Here is a 21,558-nt window from a genome sequence, read left to right as displayed (position 1 = left end):
CATAGATGTAGGTAGCTAGGATCTTTGGAGTATAGACAGAGGAATGCCAGAGATCCAGAAAAGACATATTCCCAATGAAAAAAATAAATGAGTGTGTGCAGCTGGGAGTCATTACAGATCAACATTATGAAGGTGATATTTCCTGCCATGGTCAGAGTACACGCCAAGGAACACCACGAACAGGACCAGCTGCATGACAGGATTTGTTGTGAAACCCACTAAGATGAACTCGGTCATCCTTTGAATGCTTCTCTCCATAGCTTAGAGACCTCGCTACAAATGGAAGAGTGAAAACTTTAATTCCTTCAATCAATACCAAAGAAGAGCATTCTCTGTGACAGGTCTGTGAGTTGGTGTCAGGGCTATGGGTATTAGAGTAAGGGTAATCTGAGCAGGAATCCTGCTTCATTTGGGTAGGTGGTGGGAGTTTTCTGAGCCTCAATATATTAATTTCAATATAAAGCATTTAATAATAGGAAAGCTCTAGTGCTGTTAGTGGGTTTACTCATCTTCAAGAAAATATTTCTTGAGCTTCGGGTGCTGTTAGGTATTGGGATACAGCAGTGAGAACGATTGGGCTGACCCTTATTCTACGAGCCTTTATTTAGAAGAGATACATAACAAATTAACATTAGACGATATTAAGAAAATAAAACTGGATGATGGGGTGAAATGAGTGGCTAATTAAACTTAGACACAAAGAGAAGAACCCCTTCTTCTATTTCTCAGTTAGAAATGGAATGGACAAGTTTTTCAAAGCCCCTATGAAGTAAAAACGTCCCTGTGGTTTAGAAGGTGGCAATACTTGAAAGATGGCAGCATATTCCACCTCAAAATATGCCACTTTGGAATAAAGATTATTTTGAGCTAATAACATTTTTTAAAAACAGCAGATACAAAAAGGGACAGTCTGATCTCTTTTTTCTTCCTGAACATAGGGACTGAAACTCTAATGCGAGAGCTGTCCTTTCCATAGCAGGAGAAAAGAAACATTATTATCAAGGACAGGAAGTTGAGACCAAAATAATTCTGCATCAAAAAACCTTGTTAAAATAATTCTTTTTTCCCTTTTTTCCTTCATGTTGTAGCATGTATCTATTTTACACTTTTTATTGCTGAATAATATTCTTTTAAGTGGATATACCATATTTCATTTACCTATTCATCAATAGATTGATATTTTATTTTTTCTATTTTTTTTTTGTCAATTAAGAACAGTGCTGCTGTGAACATTCTTGTATGTTTTGTAGGGACATATGCTTTCATTTATTTTGAGTAGATACCTAGGAGTAGAAGTACTGAGTTACATGGTGAATCTACATTTAACATTTTGAGGAACTACCCAACTGTTTTCCAAATTAACTGTACTATTTTTCAATCTCACCTGCAAGGTATGAGGGTTCCATTTTTTTTCTTTTTCTCACCAACACAAGTTATTGTTTGCCTTTTTTATTTTAGCAATCCTAGTGGTATAATATTGTGGTTTTGATTCATATTTTGATAATGACAAATGATGTTGAGAATCTTTTCATGTGCTTATTGGCTATTTGTTTATCTTCTTTGAAGAAATATCTATTCAAATCTTTGGCCCATTTTAAATTAGATTTTTTTCTTTATTGTTAAGATGTAAGAATTCTTATATAATCTGGATACAAATCTCTTTACAGAAACATGATTTGTAAATATTTTTCCCATTCTTTGTTTTAGCTTTTTACTTTCTCGATGGTCTCCTTTGATATACAAGTGTTTTCAAATTTGATAAAGTCCAATTTATTTTTTCTTTTCTTGCTTACTTTTGGTGTCTTATTCAAGAAATCATTGCCTAACCCCAGGTCACAATGATTTTCTCTCATTATTCTAAGACTTTTACAGTTTTAGTTCTTACATTTAGGTAATCAATGATACATTTTGAGTTAATTTTTGTGTATGGTGTGAGAAAAGAGTCCAACTTCATTCTTTTGCATGTAAATAACTACATGTCACAACACCATTTGTTGAAAGGATTATTCTCTCCCCATTAAATTGTCTTGTCAAAAATCGTTTGACCATTGTTTTAGTTTTCTAATGCTTCTGTAACAAATTACCTCATACTTAGTAGTTTAAAATGACACAAATATATATTATCATCCAGTTCTGTAGATTAGAAGTACAACATGGGACCAAATGGGCTGAAATCAAGATGTTAGCAGAGCTGTTCCTTTCTGGGAACTCTTAGGAAGAATCCATTTCCTTGCCTGGTCCAGCTTCTAGAGGTTGCCCACATTCATTATTCATGGTCCCTTTCTTCCATCTCCAAAGACAGCACCATTGTATCTCTATGACTATTCTTCCATAATTACATCTTCCTCTCCATTCTATTCCATTGATCTTCATGTCTATCCTTATGGCAGTAACTCACCATCCTAATTCTGTAGCTTTATAGTAGTAAGTTCACTTGTGCATTTAGATTTATTTTTTTTCTCTTTTGTCCTTTTCTGTAATATGAATTGCTCTTTTTTTTGTTGCTACAAGTGAGGTATTATTTCTCCTAGTGAACTCTCAGTAGTTTCAAAGCCTTTGATAGGAAGATCGTGAGATGACATACCAAAAGAGATCCTTTCTTTAGCCCTTTTCATATCTCAGTATGTAAATAACCTTTGGACTGGTTGTGAGGAACAAGCAAAATTTCTACCTACCAATAACATCTGAATTAGACAACTTACCTAAAATTCTCAGCAATGCCATCACTTCAACAGAATTCAAATCTGCCTGTCCCAGAATCTTTTATATCAGTTTGTGGTTCTCGAGGGTTGTAGATTTCTCCAATCTCTCAGGATTTCATAAATTGGAAAATAACTAATAAGACAATTAAACAAAATTATATGTTGACAAATAAGGTATTATTTAAAGATGCATAAAATTTTTTTGAGACTATTATTTCCTGGTGAAAATGTAATCAATCATAATTTGCATTCTCTTTTTTTCTTGAGTTGTGTAGAAGCTAAACTAAACATATGTGTGCACGTATATTGTGTATACTATATTACTCATATGCATATATGTGTATATTAAAGCACGTATGTTCAATGATGCTGATATTTTTGTTCTATGCTGAATACCTTTCTTTTGTCCTTCCAGATCCATTTTCCACCCTTTTAATCTCCTCTTTGCTTTAGGATACTCAGCTGAATTAATTGTATCAGTAGGATCCTTTGCTCTCTATCTACTCAATGGGTTTAGCCAGAAGTTGTCACTGGCAGGGCAGAGAGTGAACTCAGAGTGGTTTTCCCAGGCTTCTTACTTGCAGAGATGCCATAGCTGGCTGCATCTCTGGACCAAGACACAGATTCTGCCAGGTGACCCTGTTTCAAAGCTCTTCCTCTAATGCTCATACCCTCTTCCCTCTTCTTGTATCTTCAGGGATAGAGGAGTACACAACTCTTAGAAGTTATTAGTCTTAGAATTGTTACACCATTCCTTGAGAATTTCCTACACCACACACCTTGCTTTGTAACAATCTCTTTAATAAACTTTCCCAAAATTAACCAGTTTAAGTGGCCTTCAGCAACCTACCAGGTATTCAACTGAAAAACAAAACAAAACAGGCAGCCAGAAAGCCAGGTTGTGGTGCACAGATGTTGGAGATGTAATGGGAGGAATTACTCACGTATACCACAAATTCTAGATGGTAACCAAGTGTTAACAATGTCCGGTCAATCTTATTTAATAAGACTCAGAAAGGTTTTGTTTAGGAACTACCATTCTCTAGGGATAGATGTATTCAATCACAATTTTCTTTTATATTCTGCACTGAGTTTTGCTGAATACAAATTCATATTACAGATATGTATCCATATATGTACATTTGAATACTGACAATCACATAGGTACTGATATATCTGCAGGGTACTGGATATCTTCCATTTGCCCCTCTAGATCAACTGCCAACCTTTTCCATCCTGTTTTCTGCTCTAGGACACAAACCTGTATGAACTGTATTAGCTAATTTGGCCAATGGGGCAGAAACTGAATGGAAAAAAGCCCGAGTTCATATTATTTATTTCTAAAATCTAAACCTGCAAGGTTGGTGAAGACCATGTTTATTCCTAAACCAATGCAAAAGCTTCTATCTGGTTGCCTTCATCATGCAATCTTTCTCCCTCTATCTTTGGGTTCTCATAACTGCTCTTTCTCCTTCTCCCTTGAGGCCTAGATGTAGTAAGATGCTTTGTCAAAGGACTAGTTTATATTTTGCGTTGTCCCATACTCTGTGATTTTCCCATTCTCTGATGTCAATAGTTCCTTTATTACATTCTTCTTAAATTGCCAATTTGAGTTGGCCATCTGACTTCTGAGAAGACTCTGACTGATATATTAATAAATATGACGTGTAGCCCTAGAATCAAACCCTTAAAAAATGTGCAAATATACACTTGCCAGGGAAATGGAACACTACTAAGCCATGACATGCAATGGCATCATGATAATTTAAATGATTACCAACAATGTCATAGTACGAAGTGCAATAGGAGGGCAAAGTGTTGATAGATTAATTAGCTGTATCATTGATCACAACCACAATAATATTGGTTGTAAAAATCATGGGATCTTTTGAACTGAAAACTTTAATGATCCTACTGTGAACAGGATAGGGCAGTCGGAAAGCCTCGACTGAAGATTTGAAGGCACTTCTCATCTCTTTTAGTCCTTTAGGAAATGTATGATTGAGGTCCAAGCAAGGGCCTAATTGTAAGAACTACAGAAAGGCAATATCAGTTAAAAGCCTAACCTTGCCAGAGGTTTTATGATAAGTTAAAGGAACTGATGGAGGGAAAAATCGGGATGATAAAATAATAGGATATGGACATTGGGCGGACAAGGACACAGTTAAAAACAAAAATCCTTGTCTGAAGAGGCAGTCCCTAACTTCCCCCCAACCTGAGGGAATCAGCTTTCCCCTGGACAAAAGTCTCCAATGACTACATTTAAGGAGTCGCTTTATGAGCTCATGTAATTCTCACTACACCCAACCTCACCATTCTACAATGCTTCTATAGTGAAAGTTGAATATCAGTAGCTCAGAGGAAGAAATTGAAGACTTGCTCTTGGAGGAAATATACACTAAAAAGATTATCGGATCTCACCAGTCTGTTTTGACAGGAATTTGAGGAAAGTGTATAGATTTGGTTTCCAAAAGAGGTAAACCAACAAGCATGAAATGTAAAGTTTAATCAAACCAAATTTATGAACACAGGTACACCCATATAGGATTCAGGAATTCATTGTTTCCTCAAGAACTTTTTGAATTTATAGTGTAATTCAACATTCAATATGATTAATTCTTTTGAACTCTAAATACTTACTGAGGACAAAACATTCCCAATGCAATAACAAAACATGCTGTTAACATCAATACCATAGGCTTAATTAATTTTCTTATTATGGCTATATTTAATGTTGTAACATCCTAAGATTATTTATATGCTTATTTGTAATCTTTTATTTTTATGTTTTAATAATATTATTTGGACCTTTCCTGGAGTTGAGGTAACTCATGAGGTTTCATGAGCTGTAACTAGATTGACTGAGCGGAGACTTAGAATAAGATAGAAAAATTAGTGACAAGAAAGTAGGGGAAGGGCATCTGGATGGATCTCTTGGAAAGGACAGTGTGAGGATATTCATATTCCATTATAAATGTTCACTAGAGAACACTGATTACAGAAAAGACATTCGATAATCAGGAGGACAAATGATCCACACATTACAAGTTATCTGTGGTAGCAAGGATGGAAGCTATGTATGAACTTGACAGAATTGGTTTATCTCTCTTTTTTTCTTCTTCCACGTTTAACCATCCTCGAGACTATTCTAACCAGAGGCACCACCAACTTTTCTCACCTATATGCTACCAATGCTTCTTTTTTGTTCCCAAAGTCTGCTTCATGACAGCCAAAGCAATTTCAGATCATTAATAATATTATAATATATCAGTGCTTAAAATTTCCAAATATTATAATCAGAATAAAGTATAAACTCCTTACCACGACTTAAACTGTACTGCTTAAAAGTATGGTTCAAGAGCTAGCATATGAGCATTGTCTGGTATCTTAGAAAGGAAGACTCTTTGGCCCTGCCTCGGACCTACTGAATTATAATCTGCATTTTAACAAGAAATCTATGTGATTCATATGCATATTAAAGTTGATAAGCATTCATCTAAAAGATCCTACATAATTTTTCCCCTACATACCTTTCTTTTTAAGATTACATATGTGCTTGTGAGTTGGTTTTTACATACGGTATGTGATAAGGGTCCAACTTCACTGTTTTGCATGAGGATATCCAGTTTTCCCAGCAACATTTATTGAAGACACCATCTTTCTCCATTGTGTTCTTGACACCCTTGTTTAAGATCAGTTGACTGTGTACTTGTGGGGTTATTTCTGAGTTCTCTATTCTGCTCCACTGACGTATGTCTGTTTTTAATCCAGTACCATACTCTTTATTACTGTAGCTTTGCAATATATTTTGAAATCAGGAAGTGTAATGCCTCCAACTTTATTCTTCTTGTTTAAGATTGCTTCGACTAGTCACGGTTTTGTATGCATTTTATAATTGCTTTTTTCTCTTTTCAGGAAAAAAAGGCATTGGAATTTTGATATGGATTATATTGAGTCTACAGATTGCTTTGGGAAGTATGGACATTTTAAATAATATGTAATAGGTGCTGACCATGGCCCTAGACAATGTGAGAAACCTTTAAATGCTTTTCATATGACTTACGAATTACACAAACAGATAAATGATCTGTTCCTTCTGGATTTAAGTCTAGTGGAGAGTCCTCTCTGTCTCTTAGAGTTGTGAGGCTCAAATGAGAAAATATATGCTAAAAGATGCTATGTCTGCCATGTATTGTTTTTCCTTTACATACTGAATGGTTTCCATTACAATCCAGAGTCAATGCACTCTGAGGGGACAACACCTGAGGACATCTAATTCTGGGAGACTCCGGCTATATCAAAGCAAAGTGGAATGGACATTCTAAAAAGGTTTAGATAGATGTGGTACTTTTTAGATTGTTTTCACACAGCAATTGCATTTTTTTTCCTCTCGTAGTAGGGAAAAAAAATGGAAGTAGCAAAAGAGAACTTCCTAAAAGGATGAATATTTTAGGTTTAGCTTTGTCTAAATACACAAATGTTTTTTTTTCTTCCAGTAAAAATATTGGAAAATAGGCTTCAAGGGCTCACCTGGGGAGCTTTAAAAATACCTATATCTGAGTCCTATCTGCAGAGATTCCTATTTAATTAATTTAAGATAAGACCTTGGCACTGATATTAAAAATAAACAAACAAACTACAACAACCAACTGTAGGGCACTTAAAATTTGAGAATCATCAGATTACATGATATTATTATGCAAAGACATCATTTGGCTCATCTAGCTCTTTGTACATCGGAGGGAGTTAATTAATGTTAACATCTAACTTTCCTTCCTTCCTCTGTTCCTACTTTTCTTCCTTCTTTTACTCCCTTTAGCTTCAAAACAAGGGAGCGATTTAATGGTCTAGATATTTTTATGGATATTTTAAAGATAAATAAGCCAAAGCTCATGAAAGTGAAATGGTACGTTTAAGCTCACAAGGCTAATAAGTTTCCTGGCCTTACTGTTTTCTAATAAATAGTTTTGTGTTTAGTTGTTAGGCAATAGTAGGTGGTTCCAGAGTCTGCTATGATCAGAGAGAAGAGAACCTAAGTTCAAACATGCTATGTGGATATTTGAGAGTATACTAGGGTCATATCCATCTCTAAAATCCAGTTGATTCCAGGAAATGGCTCTCTATACAGTCTCTGAAGTCTGAATTTTAGGTTTTGCTGTTCTTGTGATACATAAACTCATTTTCATCCTTACTAGTATTAGGTAATAGAGAAGGATGAGGGCACCTTGGACACTTGGTAGACATGTAATGTTTAACCATGGCAAAGGTTCATATGCAGGGCAGAGAGAAGAGGGGAGCAACTAACAAATGCATTAATCAAGAATCTCTCAGAACAAATAATTAAATGTTAATTACTGGTCTGGGACATTATTCCTCAAGAGTCTAAAAATTCAGCCTAAGGTCCTAAAATGAGAAAACTCAGATGACTTAGGGACTTTATCCTGCCTGCATTCATTATCTTTATTTTTAATTTATAAAAGGACAGAGTTGGATTATAGCAGTATCTTAGTCGTAGTTATCATAACTAATAGTTTATTTTATCTCCACAGAAATGTATTTTTTGCCCATGAATATCATGCATGTTTTGTGTTTTTTACTGGTAATTGATTGTATGAGTATATGGTGAGGTCAGGCATGAAGCAGATTAATTCTACACATCGTTTATGGGTTTATGGCCTTACGGTATGTTTTGTCTAATATGCTTATGCTTGCAATTGATTATTGAGTTATTAAAAAAATAATAGCAATAATAAAATAAAACCATCAGTTATTTAACTGAAGAATGTTTTATTTTTATTATTTATTTATTTATTAAAGAACATTTTAGAATTAGGCATACTCTAGTACAAATATGGCTCTGCTAAACACTCTGACTTTGAGAAAATTGTATAGACTCTCCGATCATCAATTTTCTCACCTTCAAAATGGATATAAATGTGTTTTGGAGTTATTGCGAAGATGCAATTTATTATCTCCAAAGTACCTAAAAACGCTTGTTATGCAATGAAGAATTATAGTAGGCAGCAATTAATCTCTCTCTCTTTCTCTTTTTCTCTTTTTTGATAATTTTTTTTATTTTCCATAGAGAAAACTTTCTTTCTGGGGTGAGAGGGGGAGTGATTTATTTATCTATGCTGAAGATCAAAATTTGTTAATTTTGTTGTGATCTTTTCCTACATAGCATTCTGGCTGATGTTGGGGGTTGGCTCTCTCTTAGAGCGCGGCCTTCCAAGAGCCCATGCTTTTATATTTTCCTCTTTCTCCTTCAGATCCCAATTATTTGTTCAAGAGGATTTGTAAAACTAACTCATAATAAGTTGGAAATAATCACCTGCAGTGCAATTTGTAAACACTGTAAATGATGTTTTCATTAAAAAAAAAAATCTTTTCTAGCATAATTTCCATAACTCTGATGGATTCATTAGAAAGATATTTATGGGCTTCCTGGTAGCCTTCCTAATGTCCTTTCTTAACTAGGTGGGGAACAGAATCATGATGTTAGTTTTGTTTTCCTTAGTCTTTAAACTTCTTAGTCCTCAAGCTGATTTTTTTAACAATAAATTTTGTTAATTGATAAAGTGCAAACCAAAAAAAATACATCACAAATTTTGGCAATAATAACACACATAGTATGAGTTTGCGTAGTCTCTAAACATCTCTGTAGTAATATGTCAAGTACTTTCAAGATGGTTATGTCTAATAGTCCTTTTACTTTTAGAACACAAGTAAATTGAGTAAACTTGGCATTTATATGATATTTTTAGCTATAGTTTATTAAGTTCTTATTATGTCAGATACTCTGCTAAAACTTCTAGACATATTTTCTAATGTAATTATTAAGATAACCCTAGTAAATAAGTACCAATATGGTTCCTACTCAACACAGGAGAAATAGGGTATTCAGTTAAGTTTAGAAACTTGCCCAAGTGACCTAGCAGAGAAATAGTGAGGTCAGAATTCATATTTAGGTTGTCCTTGTCCGGAGTTCATGCTTTTATCCCTACACTATAGTGCCTTGCAAAATTATCCCTGGAAAATGAGGTTTTCCCAAAGACCAACGATATTACTACTATCTATCAAATCTATCTACCAAACTTAATGAACAATTTAATTATAGGCCATGATAAGGAGATAAGTGGTTTAAATTACAAAGATTAAGGAATTCACTTTCGAAAATCTGGAATTTATGAGGAAACAGCAGCCTTTTCTGGTTTGGTATAAAATGTATTTTAGATTTCTGTCTGTGATTTGCAGAAAAATGAGTCATTTATCCATGTAAGACATAAAATGCCTAACATGGTGTGTCTAAGTGATGCCAAAATAACTTGACCTTGAGTAAAGTATGTTAGCATGCATTGTATGTTCTTGGCATCAAGCCACATCAAGTCTTTCTTTCTTTTTTTCAAAAGAAAAAACCAAATTAGATGGGTTTTTTGAGCATTAGATAGCATTTTTTAGAAAAAAAGAAACTAATAGGGAGTAAACGACTTTACTTGACTATATACTTAGACAAAGTCATAGCTACCACAAAGGTGAATTTATGCTTAATTTGAGCTCAAGACTTAAGTAGAAATAGGAAAGGTTTATTTGAGTTTAATCAACATTTAATAATGTTTATTATGTGTTAGGGACAGGAGAAACATAAACAAATATGACAGGGTACCTGGAAATCCCATCAATTGGAGAGAGACTAATAAACTTTTATTCACAAACACACACACACACAAGTATGTTCAAAAAATGGAAATTGGAAATCATTCAGCAGAAGACGCTCTGATTAACTCTGTCTGGGTGAATGAAATTAGAGAGATTTTCAAAAAGATCAGATAGGAGTTTTCCAGGCAGACAAGTTTGAAGGCATTTGGCAAGAGTAGTTTTTGCCTTTTAAGTAAAATGGAGGGTATACAGTAACTAGGTAATTGCTTGCTTGATTGAAATGCCAATATAGAATCTGTAGGTAATTATAAAACTTCCAGAGATTTTGTAACCCTGTATTTAATTGCTTGCTTCATACTATGGATGCTATTTTATTTACAAAAATGCCTTTATTTCTCTCATCCTTGTGATGGAGATGCAACTCTGTGTGTTCTGACAGGAACAGAGTATTTTATACCTTGACAAACTGTCAATTGAATGGGTTCAAGCTTGTTTTCAATAGTTACAGTCATAAAGGAACTAAAAGTGCTCTTTCAGATAACTGTGCATTAAGAGAGACTAAGGGACTATTGTATTTTATTAAGTCTTTAAAATACAGACAGTATTTAGATGTTGATCCAAAATATTTATGTTTATTTAAGTCAATGCAATTCTACATACACATGCATGCCTATGGAACCAAGATTATTATATATCTATATTACTATCGATATAGATATAAGTATACACATGTGTGTTGTAGGTGCTTACATATATATTCAGTAATTCCTCGTGTGATTTTGGATAAGTTGTTTACTGTCTTAAAGACTTCATCTCATTGTCATTGGGCTGGGGTGAGGAGTGTCAATAATTCCTGTTCTGTACACTTGACAAAGATCCTCTAATGAGGATCACATGGATCATCATAATAATTAACATACATTGAGACTTTACTATATGTGTCTAACTCTGTTTTAGGTGTTTTACATGCATTATCTCATTTACCTCATCCATCGACTCTATGAGGATGCTTCTTTTGTCCCCATCCTGCAGATGAGGAAAGTTAGGCACAGAATTTTGGCTTGAATCGTGGAAGGTCTCTCGGCTGGTGAGTGGTGGAGCCAGGCATGTCACCAGTGCTCCCCAAAGGCGGATCCCATGCATTTCACCACCAGGTGTAAGATTTCCTGATTGTGTGTCATCTTGTTGTCAACTGAGAAATTCACTGCAAATGTATTTGTTATCATTATGATCACGCCTAAAAATCTCCATAACACTTTTTATTTGCAGCAGAACTTTTTAAATGCTGTTTAGGGGGCCTGGAAAGAAACTTCATAACCTCTACCGCTAACTTGATGAAAACAGGACTGTGATTTAATTACTCTCTTCTCTTTTATCCCCAGACTTCATAGTTTACAAAATTTAGTTTACCAGTTTATGGAATTATTTGATATGAAAAGCCCTGATTTAAATCAAAATGTAAGAAAGCTTTCTAAAATGTAATACATATGAATCAATATTGTTTGAAAAAGCAAGTTTCACATCAAGTAGTCTTTTTCATGACCTGTAACTACTTGGCTCTTAAATGTTTTCTTGATAAGTTTTCCCATTCCCTCAGAAATCAATTTGCAACTTTCCACTGGACTGTAAACTGTATGAGAGTATTGAAAATGTATGCTGTTTACTAGAGTATACCAAACATCTGGTACATATTAGATTATCAAAAAGGTATTTTTGAGAGGAAGACAGGAAGAAAACAGTAAAGGAAGAAAGGAAGAAAAAATTTAAAAAAGAAAGAAAAAGAAATAAAGAACGAACGGATAATGACAACTTCTTCTTGCTATTGTAACTGTGCCTCTCTCTAGGACTTTTCATTATCTCATCGCTTTCTAAATCACTGCTTTTAATTGGCTGCAGACTGGAAGTCAGTTTACCAAACATACTAACTCTATATATGAGCTAAGAATAAGAAGGCACAGGGTGGGGGCTAAGGAGCTCTCAGTGACTACACCTAGTGACTTTAACTTGTCTGGATTTAACTTAATAATTAAATTTTGTTAATATGTAATGTTAATAGCATAAAAAATAATTTAATTAATATATGATACTAATTAATTCATTAATATTCTTTCTCTTAAATGGTTATTATTGGTGAAGTGAATTCCAGCTAAATGTAGAACTACTGTATGTTATTAAGGCTATTAGTAATAGATGGCATTTATTTGTGGATTGCTTTCTACATGTAAACATTACCTTAATTCTTTATATAGATTACTTAATCTTCAAAATTTTCACAAAATTGGTTCTATCATTATTCTTATTTTACACATAATAAAAACATCCAAGACCCCCCAAAATGGAAGTGGTGATGATGGGAGAATTGGCAATTAATGTGCTCTATGACCAGTCTTTGCTGTTGGTATGCACAGTCTTTGTTCTTAGGGTACCAGAGTGCCTAAACACTAGTAGGCTGCATCAGGGTAATACAGTAGCAGCACAAACTGCTGTTCCTACACTTACTTATAGGTTAGTGGGTAGCACATGACGCTATGCCCTTCACTGCTGTTTACTTGAATGGTGCATCATGATACTCTGTTGTTAGATATGAATGAAGACATGATTGGATCTTTTTGAAGAGGTAAAGTAAGAGTACAGCTTTGAAGAATAAATAGGTTTTGGAAAGACTATAAACAGGCAAAAAACCCCATTTCCTTAAAGAAAGGAGAAGAATATCTGCTTAACTTTAATGAGTATTTGAATTTGAAATTCTTTATCTCATGAGAAGAATATTGCCTCTAAAAGCAGAAGAAATCTTTCCATTTGTAGTACAACTCAGATACTCAAGATATAATCTCAGACCAAGACCTCTTGTTTGTGTGTCTTAAATTTCCAACATTGTGACATATAGGACATTTGATTTTGTCTTCATGTGAGTGGATGATTTAGTGAGAGGTAAGTGGCTTGAAAAATGGCTACGACAAAAACAAACTTCACTGTGACTGAATTTGTGTTTCTGGGGCTCTCATCACAGCCACAGATGCAGCTCATTCTTTTTGTTATGTTCTTGTTCTTCTATTTATTAACGGTAGCTGGGAACATTATTATTATCACTATTATCCAGATAGAACCTCGTCTCCAAACCCCCATGTACTTTTTTCTAACTAATTTATCCTTTCTGGATATCTGCTACATATCCACCAATGTCCCACAAATGCTCTCCAACATCATGGGAAGAAAGAAGACTATCCCATTCTCCAGCTGTGCCACTCAGATGTACTTTTCTCTCTCCTTTGGAATGATTGAATGTGTGCTCCTTGGTGTCATGGCTTATGACAGATATGTAGCCATTTGTCATCCTCTTCATTATACTATAATGATGGACCGAAGCACTTGTATCCAGTTGGCAGCCATTTCTTGGTCCAGTAGCTTTCTGAGTTCCATGGTTATCAATGTCCTCACCTTGAGTTTGCCCTACTGTGGGCCTAATGTCCTGAATCACTATTTTTGTGAGGTACCTTCCATCCTAAGGTTGGCTTGCACGGATACCTCATTCACTGAGATGGTCGTCTTTATCTTCAGTATCATCATTGTCTTCATCCCTTTTCTCCTCATTGTTGTTTCCTATGCCCGAATACTTCTATCGGTTCTCAGGATGCAGTCTGCCGCTGGGAGACGCAAGGCACTGTCCACCTGTGCCTCCCATCTGACAGCGGTGGCCTTATTCTATGGAACTGCCATCTTCATGTACATGAGACCTCAGTCAAAGTCCTCCAGGGCTGGAGGAAAGATCATTGCCGTGTTCTACACTGTGATTACACCCATGCTCAACCCCTTGATCTATAGCCTAAGGAACCAGGATGTGAAAGGAGCTTTAAGGAGAGCTATTGCAAAACAGAGGACATGAGAGCTCTTAATGAGATGCTAAGGTTAACTGTTTATCTAAGACCATTGACTTCTGAATATGAAGTAAGAGAGTGAAAAATGGCTTGGGCAGTTAACATCTTCCCTGCCACTCATAAAAGACACATAAATCCAGCTGCAAACTTGGCAGGAAACCTGTGTCTCCCAAGGACAAACCATGACTTTACTGTGTCAGAGCAACTCTCTCCGTTGGGTGACTACTCTTTCCTTACTTCCTGAAAAACCTTGGTTCTCTGAAATCATAGACTGTCTGAAATTAATGGCTTAAAATTAAGTCAGTAAGATGAAACATCTTACTCCTGTCTGGAGGATCTAAAGTGCTTTGATATAGAGAGGCATTCTTAATTTCTAACTTGGGTCAGAACTTTGGATAAAGGATTTTTGGATGCAACATCTTAATTTTGTAGTTTCCAAGGAAACAGGTTTTTGCATCTACTTTGTGCTTTAGACCTTTATTAAAATATTGCTTCATTTAAATTTCATCTGAACTCCATCTTTCCTGAAAATCCTGGTGTGTAATATTTCTTTTTGCAGTGGATAAATAAATCTGATTTTATTTGATGACAGTTTTATTGTTGGTGTTCTTAGGCTAATTGTGCAGATAAAGGACAATAATGATCAGAAACAGATTTGGTCAAATGTTAATTAATGGATTAATTAGTTCATTCACTATGTATCATTGAATTACTATATAACACAATGTTAAATAAAATAAAAATACTTCTTTTCTTTATGCCTATATAAATATTTATAATATACATATAATATATACACGTATACTGATAAATTGTGATAAATGCATTAAAGGAAATACTCATCAAGGGGCAGTGACAGACAATAATAGGTAGGGTGACTTTCTCTGAGGAGGCTGCCTACAAAGACTAAGAGAGGTAGAAGTGAGATTGGGAAGAGCTTTCTAGGTAGAGGGTGGTTGTGAACAAAGACTGTGAAGAAATGAGAGAGTTCGCTCTGTTTGAGGGAATAAAGGAAACTAGTGAAAAGCAGAGCAGCATGAAGTGTGTCTGGGGAGGTGAGTCTGGGGAGGCAGGCAGCAGCCGGATCACACAGGGCTGAGTTGACTATGGCAAGGAGTAGGGATTTATTCTTACTAAAATGGGAGTACTATGAAGAAGGGTAATATGACACAACTTATGTTTACAAAAGGTTTTTCTGGATGCTGTGTGGAACACAGATATATAAGTATGGCACGAATTTGTGGAAATGAATATTTTCTGTTTTGAATCTTTTCAACCAGTGGTATCTTTGCAAAGAATTATTTTTTAAATTAAGAGAATAGCAGAATATAATTAGCATTAATATACTCAATAAGTTTAAATAAGGTCTGTGATTAACATGCTGCTAAATTAGAGATAAACTGTTTCTAAAATGGTTTCTCATTTATTTCACAATTTAGAGTAAAATAAAAAAGATATAATTCACCTTTTGGAGATAACCAACTACTAAAATACAACTATGTCTTTCATCTAGACGTAAAGGTCACATAGATCAGTAAATGAAATTTCACAGATTTACAATTCGTTTAAAAGTAAAAGGAAAAATTACTAACAAAATATTTGAATTCATTACATAGTAGGATATGTTTTTGTATGTTTGTCTTGATATATAAATGACTTAATATGTTTTATATTTGCTTAAAAAATGAGAGGACTAGAAACATATACCTCTAACCAACTTTCTCCCAAACAAATGATTTGAAGTGAAAGGTAGCATTTAAAAATTTCCCAAACATTATAAGTAAGAAATACATGTTTAGTTGGTTGTTTATAAATTAAATATTTGTTTTTCTAGCAATTCATTATTCAGACCAATTGTTTTACCTATTTAGTCCATTTTGACTAGTTTATTTGGATCAGTATTATAAATCTAGGAGACTTTTTAGAATGAGAATAATAAAATTATAATTCAAAAGTTTTAATTAATAGCTTAATATGAGTTAATATGAGTAAGTCATTTCTTTTCTATGGGCCTCATTTTCTTCATTTACAAAATGAGACAATTGTTGGGTTAGATAATCTTTAAGTATCTATGCATGTATCTATGTATCTATATATTGTCCTCTTTTAATCTATCTATATCTATCATCTCTCTACCCATATCTAACTATCTCTGTTTTCTCTAGAATAGATTTATTATAAAATTGACATATTATAAACCTGTCAAAATTTCTTCTGAAGTGGCTTTATATTTTTATTTTTTTGGTTTTGGTTGGTTAATTTTAAGGACAATAATACAATGTTGAGAAGTTTTAATGTCATCACTACAGTTATCGAGGATATAATAAATATTACTATCATATAATCATGTTACAAGCTTTCTTAATGGTATCTTTCCCCTTAAAGTAAAAAAAAAAATAATTTAATATTCCACTTAGATTCTAAAATACTGAAAAGGAATAGAGTTATAATGAAATTAATTATTCATCATCAATATCACCCTTTCAGCGTAATCTGAAAGCTGAACTGCTTCTTTGCTAACATCTCTTATTCTGTCTCTTTCCGTCATTTATTCATGCTATAGTGACTTTTCTAGACTATTTGACCTTGCAAAGACTCAGCTCACTACTCATAGGCAAGTGTGAGTCTTTCAACAAGTGCTTCACAATACAATCTTGTCTAAATCCAGACTAATCAATCTAATCAAATCACCAGGCTGAATGTAGTCATCAATCCAGCCCTCTATTAAGGTTCTCCAAACCTCTTCCCAAATTATGATCAATCTGTAGCTTTCTACAATGCTGTACACTTTCCTATTCTACAGAACCCTGGATGAGAAATCAGGAGAAATTAGTTCTAATCCTAGTTCTATTTCTTATAAACTAAGAGAACACCGATGTGCCATTTAAATTTCTATAACTCCAGTTTCATCGTCTTAAAAAATGGGGCCAAAAATGCTCTCCTATGAATCTCAAGACCTCATACATAATTTCTGTAGGTTTCCTGAGATCCAGAATTGGGACTAGATTTTGGTAGTTCTTCTCTAATCCAATAGGCCGTGGACATTTATCTGTTCAATGAGCATTTGTTGATCACTTATTATGTCCCAGGACCTGGAGATAAAAAATGAGCTTACCTTAAAATCTCCTAGTCTACTAAGGAAGCCTGAATATTCAGGAGTATAAATGTTATAGCAGAATTATGTGCATAGTATTTCTCTCCTATAAAAAAAAAAAGCATTATTAAGACCTGAGTGGTTAAAGGTACTACGTGTTTTTCATATGTATTAACATTTGAACTAGGGCATTTCTGAGAGCAAAATGAAGCACTATCGATACTTACTCCAGAATAACAGATGAAAACCAAACTGCCTTGAGCAAGAGGGACAACTGTCCATGGTGACATTATCTTGCTTACTCCTCCCAACAACCCCATGTTGTAGGTATTATTGGTATTATTGGTGAGTCCCGGAATGCTTTATAGAAGTGATGATTGATATGCAACATAATAAAGAAGTGGTTTTTAGGTGGGTTAATAAAGTTTGTAGCATAGGGACTAGTAGTATAAGCAAAAGTATACAAAGGGAGGAATTTCATGGTGTATTAGAGTTTAATGTGATTTGAACTTTTGAGAGGTGGGATGTAGAAAAAATGGCTGAGGATAAAGCTAAAATGTAGAATTTCAGATGTCATCTGTGGGTGCCATTCATAGTGTTGATTAAGAGCTCCTAGTTTAGTGTCCTAAAGCTGGGTTTGAAGGGGCTCGTTCTCATTAACACTGATCTAACAGAGTTAAACACACAGACACCAAAACGCTGCTTCCAAAGTCCCTCATAAACCTTCACAGTTTAATACTCTCCGAAGCTGTTTAAAGCACAATACACATTTCTTCTCATTTTTCACAAACATTCCTTACATATCCATTGTGAACTCACTATTGCAATGGGAAAACCCAGATACATCTTATATAGTGCCTGCCTTTAAGGCATTTACACATGTATGTGCATAGCTATAATATGCACACACACAGCCATAGGTAAATTATAAATAAAAGAATCTTGCTGTTCAGAAGACTGGGATTTTTAATCAGTCTGTAAATGAGAGAGAAAGAGAGTGGTTGGTGGGGGGCGGGGCGGGGCGGGGAGGGCTTTTCAAGGAGTGGTATTTAAGCTGGCTTTTGAAGAAAGAGAAGAGTTTGGATGTTCTGAGACATGGAGTTGGTGCTATCAAAGACGCAGAGATTGGAGAGGGTAGAGACTTGGGAAGGACAAATAGATAGAAAAATGCAAGTATCATTCAATAAATAATTTTACAGGAGAATCTGTTGCACTAAGAGAGTAGGGAGGAATAATACCAGAGAGGTGATTTAAGGAGGAGGACTTAGAATGCCAAACAAAGGACTTTGACAATTGTATAGCTCCTGACTTAATTATGGAAGAGGGCTAACTGTGGAATAGAAAAGGAATCTTAGACACTAATTATTTCAAGTATTTTATCTAAGGCAGGGATTTCAGTTTAAATTCTACTCCTGGGAGAAGACCAGACATATGTCAAAATGTAAGAGTTTTATCCAAACCCTATTAAGAAAAGCACACCATTTTAAATCTGCTCCAAGTAGCCAGAACCTATTCAGATTTACCAGCCTACAGATTATGGAGTTATATTGTTCTCCTGATGGATATGTGACAGTATTTTGGGGAGCGAAGAGGAAGCTTCTCCAGAATCTACAAGTGATAAACTCCCTATTCTCCAAGCAATAAACTCTCAAGTCCTTAAATTAATGCCAGATATTGAGCTACATTCTAACTTCACCTTTCCAGAGAGCAACCAGACAAAATGACCCATGAACATGTCCCATGGTTCCAGCCTCTTTGCTTATGTTTACCATGTTTCCTTCTTCTGACATTCCCTGCTTCATTTGCTTCCCTGATTAATTATAAGCCATGCTTCAAAAACAGCACAGACGCCCCCTCCTCCATAAAGATACCCTGATCTCTCAAGAGAAAATGCTGCCTTTTTAGCGTGAGCTTCCAAAGCACTTTGCCTGCAATTCTCTTTCATCATTTATTATTATTTTTTTTCTGTGATACAGGGTATTTACATTTATCTTATCTCCCTATGCATATAATTTCCATGAAGTCAGGAAATTATGTATACATATGTATATCATACTATAAAAAATATAAATGTATCACATTGTCCACCACATCTTAAACACGGATTGTTTAAAAAAACTCACCTGAGCTTTTTATATAGCTTGAGCATGGAGGAAGCAGAATTGAATCTTAGCTGTATCTCTGACATCTCCCTTTTTAACCACTTCTGCATCAATTTTTGCCTTTCACAGCTCCTGGTATAGTGACTACCAACTCTACGTTGATTAAAAGAACACCAACTCATATGATTTCTGCAGTCTATTATAGAAAATGTAATTGATACATTTATCTTTGTTATGATTTTATTACTGCACCGAAATTTTAACATATGAAAGAGAATTCAGGCCTTTTCAAACATAAGGCATTTATTGATTTCTTAGTTGAGTAAACTAAAAGGATAAGTAAGCTATAAATAATAGGCCCCATTTTATTGATAAGGAGACCAAAGTAGAAAGATATTAATGTATTCATGTGAAATAACTATTGATGGGACTGAACTAAGATCAAGGTGATCAAACTTTTATTCATTTTTCTCCTGCCATTATAAGTGATATGTATGCTTCTACCACCAACTACATAGTAAACAATCTCTGTACTTTATTGCATCACATTGATAGCTTAATTATGGATAGTTAAAATATAAATGAAGAAAAAATAAAAGCAACTAATGTTTATTAAGTGTTTTTACATGACAGATTCTTTACAGAGATTACAGCATATCCTTTGAAAAATGTCAAAAGGTAAACATCATTCTCATTTAGTAGATGAAGAAATTGAGGTTTACAGAGATCTAATAACTTGCCCAAGATCACGTAGCTAGAAAATACCATGGCCTAGGTGAGAGTTTCTTGCTTAACAGTCTAAGACTTGTTGTTTGTCATTAGACAGAATGAAAAGTGTAGCTCTTCCATTAGTCCGACAAGTTTGTTGACCTGTTTGAGAGCTTTATTTTATATCATCTTTCAAATGAGGATAATGCCTATCTCTAATAATTGTTATAGAAACTTAATAAGATTTAAAGTGCTTTATTTATTGACCAGATACAATAATTAATTAAGAAATAAACCCAGTCTTCAACAAGGTCACTGAGATTCAAAGATTTTCCTGATTCTAAGGCAATGTCTCTTTGAACTATAACATATATTTGTTATAATCTATACTTAGTTTGTAGTTGTTAAAGAGTGACATTCAACTGAGTAAATTTGAAGATCTAATTGGCTTTAATTCATTCATCCCATCTAGCAACTGGAAGGAAGCTCCAGGAGTTGTACAAAATGAAAGGTTTTTATAGGAAGAAGGGTGGAGGAAGAGAACTTAAAAAAAAAAAAAAAAAAAAGGATTATGTTCAGACCAGGATGCCTTTAGGAGGAATGGGAACTGCAAAAGGTTCTCCTCACATGGATTGCCTCTTCTGTTTATGGGGGACTGAGAGGGCCAAAATGAGATCAGTTTATTGGTGTTGACTGAAAAATTACAAACTGTTTGCTCACGATTATGTTTGTGGGAGAGGTTAAAACAGCAATCAAGTCAGTTATTAAATCTAGGTTTGGTATCATGGGTATTACCACAAATGATACCATTTTGGGCCTGTGGTTTTCTTTTTAATACAGTTACTGAAATAGGAATGCCCTATTTCCTTATTTTTCACATAGCATATAGATTTACACATCGGATTACAAAAAAAAAGGAACTGAAGGCTAAATCTCTGGATGGTTTCTGAACTGCAAACTCTACATCTGTCTATTAGCTGCTGTACTTTCTCTATAATGTAACACCGGGAATGTGTTTTTGGAAATTCATCATGTGATTGGGTAATTGTGAACTGGCGCAGTTGCAACTCATATATGATGACACCCATTTAAAGAGCTTGGTAAATCCTGCATCTTTTATCCCTAAAACCTTTGGTGACTTTCATAATGAATGTAGCTGTTCTACACTTTAGGGCAAGCATTGTGTTTTCCTGAACTTGACTATATTGCATGGAGGAAAGATTGAGGTAGAAAGATTACTGATTGTAAGTATTTAAAACTGATAGTGTGATGGAGTTTCAGCATATCTGATAAAACTTAGCTTTCCTCAGATCCCAGTCTTCTGCCTTTACCTGCTGTTGATACCTGGCATTCTTGTTTTTTAATTAAAAGTTTGGAGCTTTGAGAACACACAAAAAAGGAGTTATGTCATTTATTGTCAG

General features: G+C 34.6%; 1 protein-coding gene across 1 annotated transcript; it reads left to right on the top strand.

The window, feature by feature from the left end:
• The first annotated feature begins 13,305 nt into the window (after positions 1 to 13,305).
• On the top strand, positions 13,306 to 14,241 carry LOC102882611 (putative olfactory receptor 2B8). Its single transcript, XM_006905988.1, has one exon. It carries the CDS (start codon positions 13,306 to 13,308, stop codon positions 14,239 to 14,241), a length of 936 nt encoding a protein of 311 aa, XP_006906050.1.
• The last annotated feature ends 7,317 nt before the right edge of the window (positions 14,242 to 21,558 follow it).

The sequence above is a fragment of the Pteropus alecto genome, unplaced genomic scaffold (genome assembly GCF_000325575.1).
Source record: "Pteropus alecto unplaced genomic scaffold, ASM32557v1 scaffold91, whole genome shotgun sequence".
Classification (NCBI taxonomy): Eukaryota; Metazoa; Chordata; class Mammalia; order Chiroptera; family Pteropodidae; genus Pteropus; species Pteropus alecto.
This window is presented reverse-complemented; position numbering and strand designations above follow the sequence as displayed.

Bases quoted from the DNA above. Each gene is read 5' to 3' on its own strand.
- LOC102882611 (XM_006905988.1), top strand. From the start codon at position 13,306: ATGGCTACGACAAAAACAAACTTCACTGTGACTGAATTTGTGTTTCTG.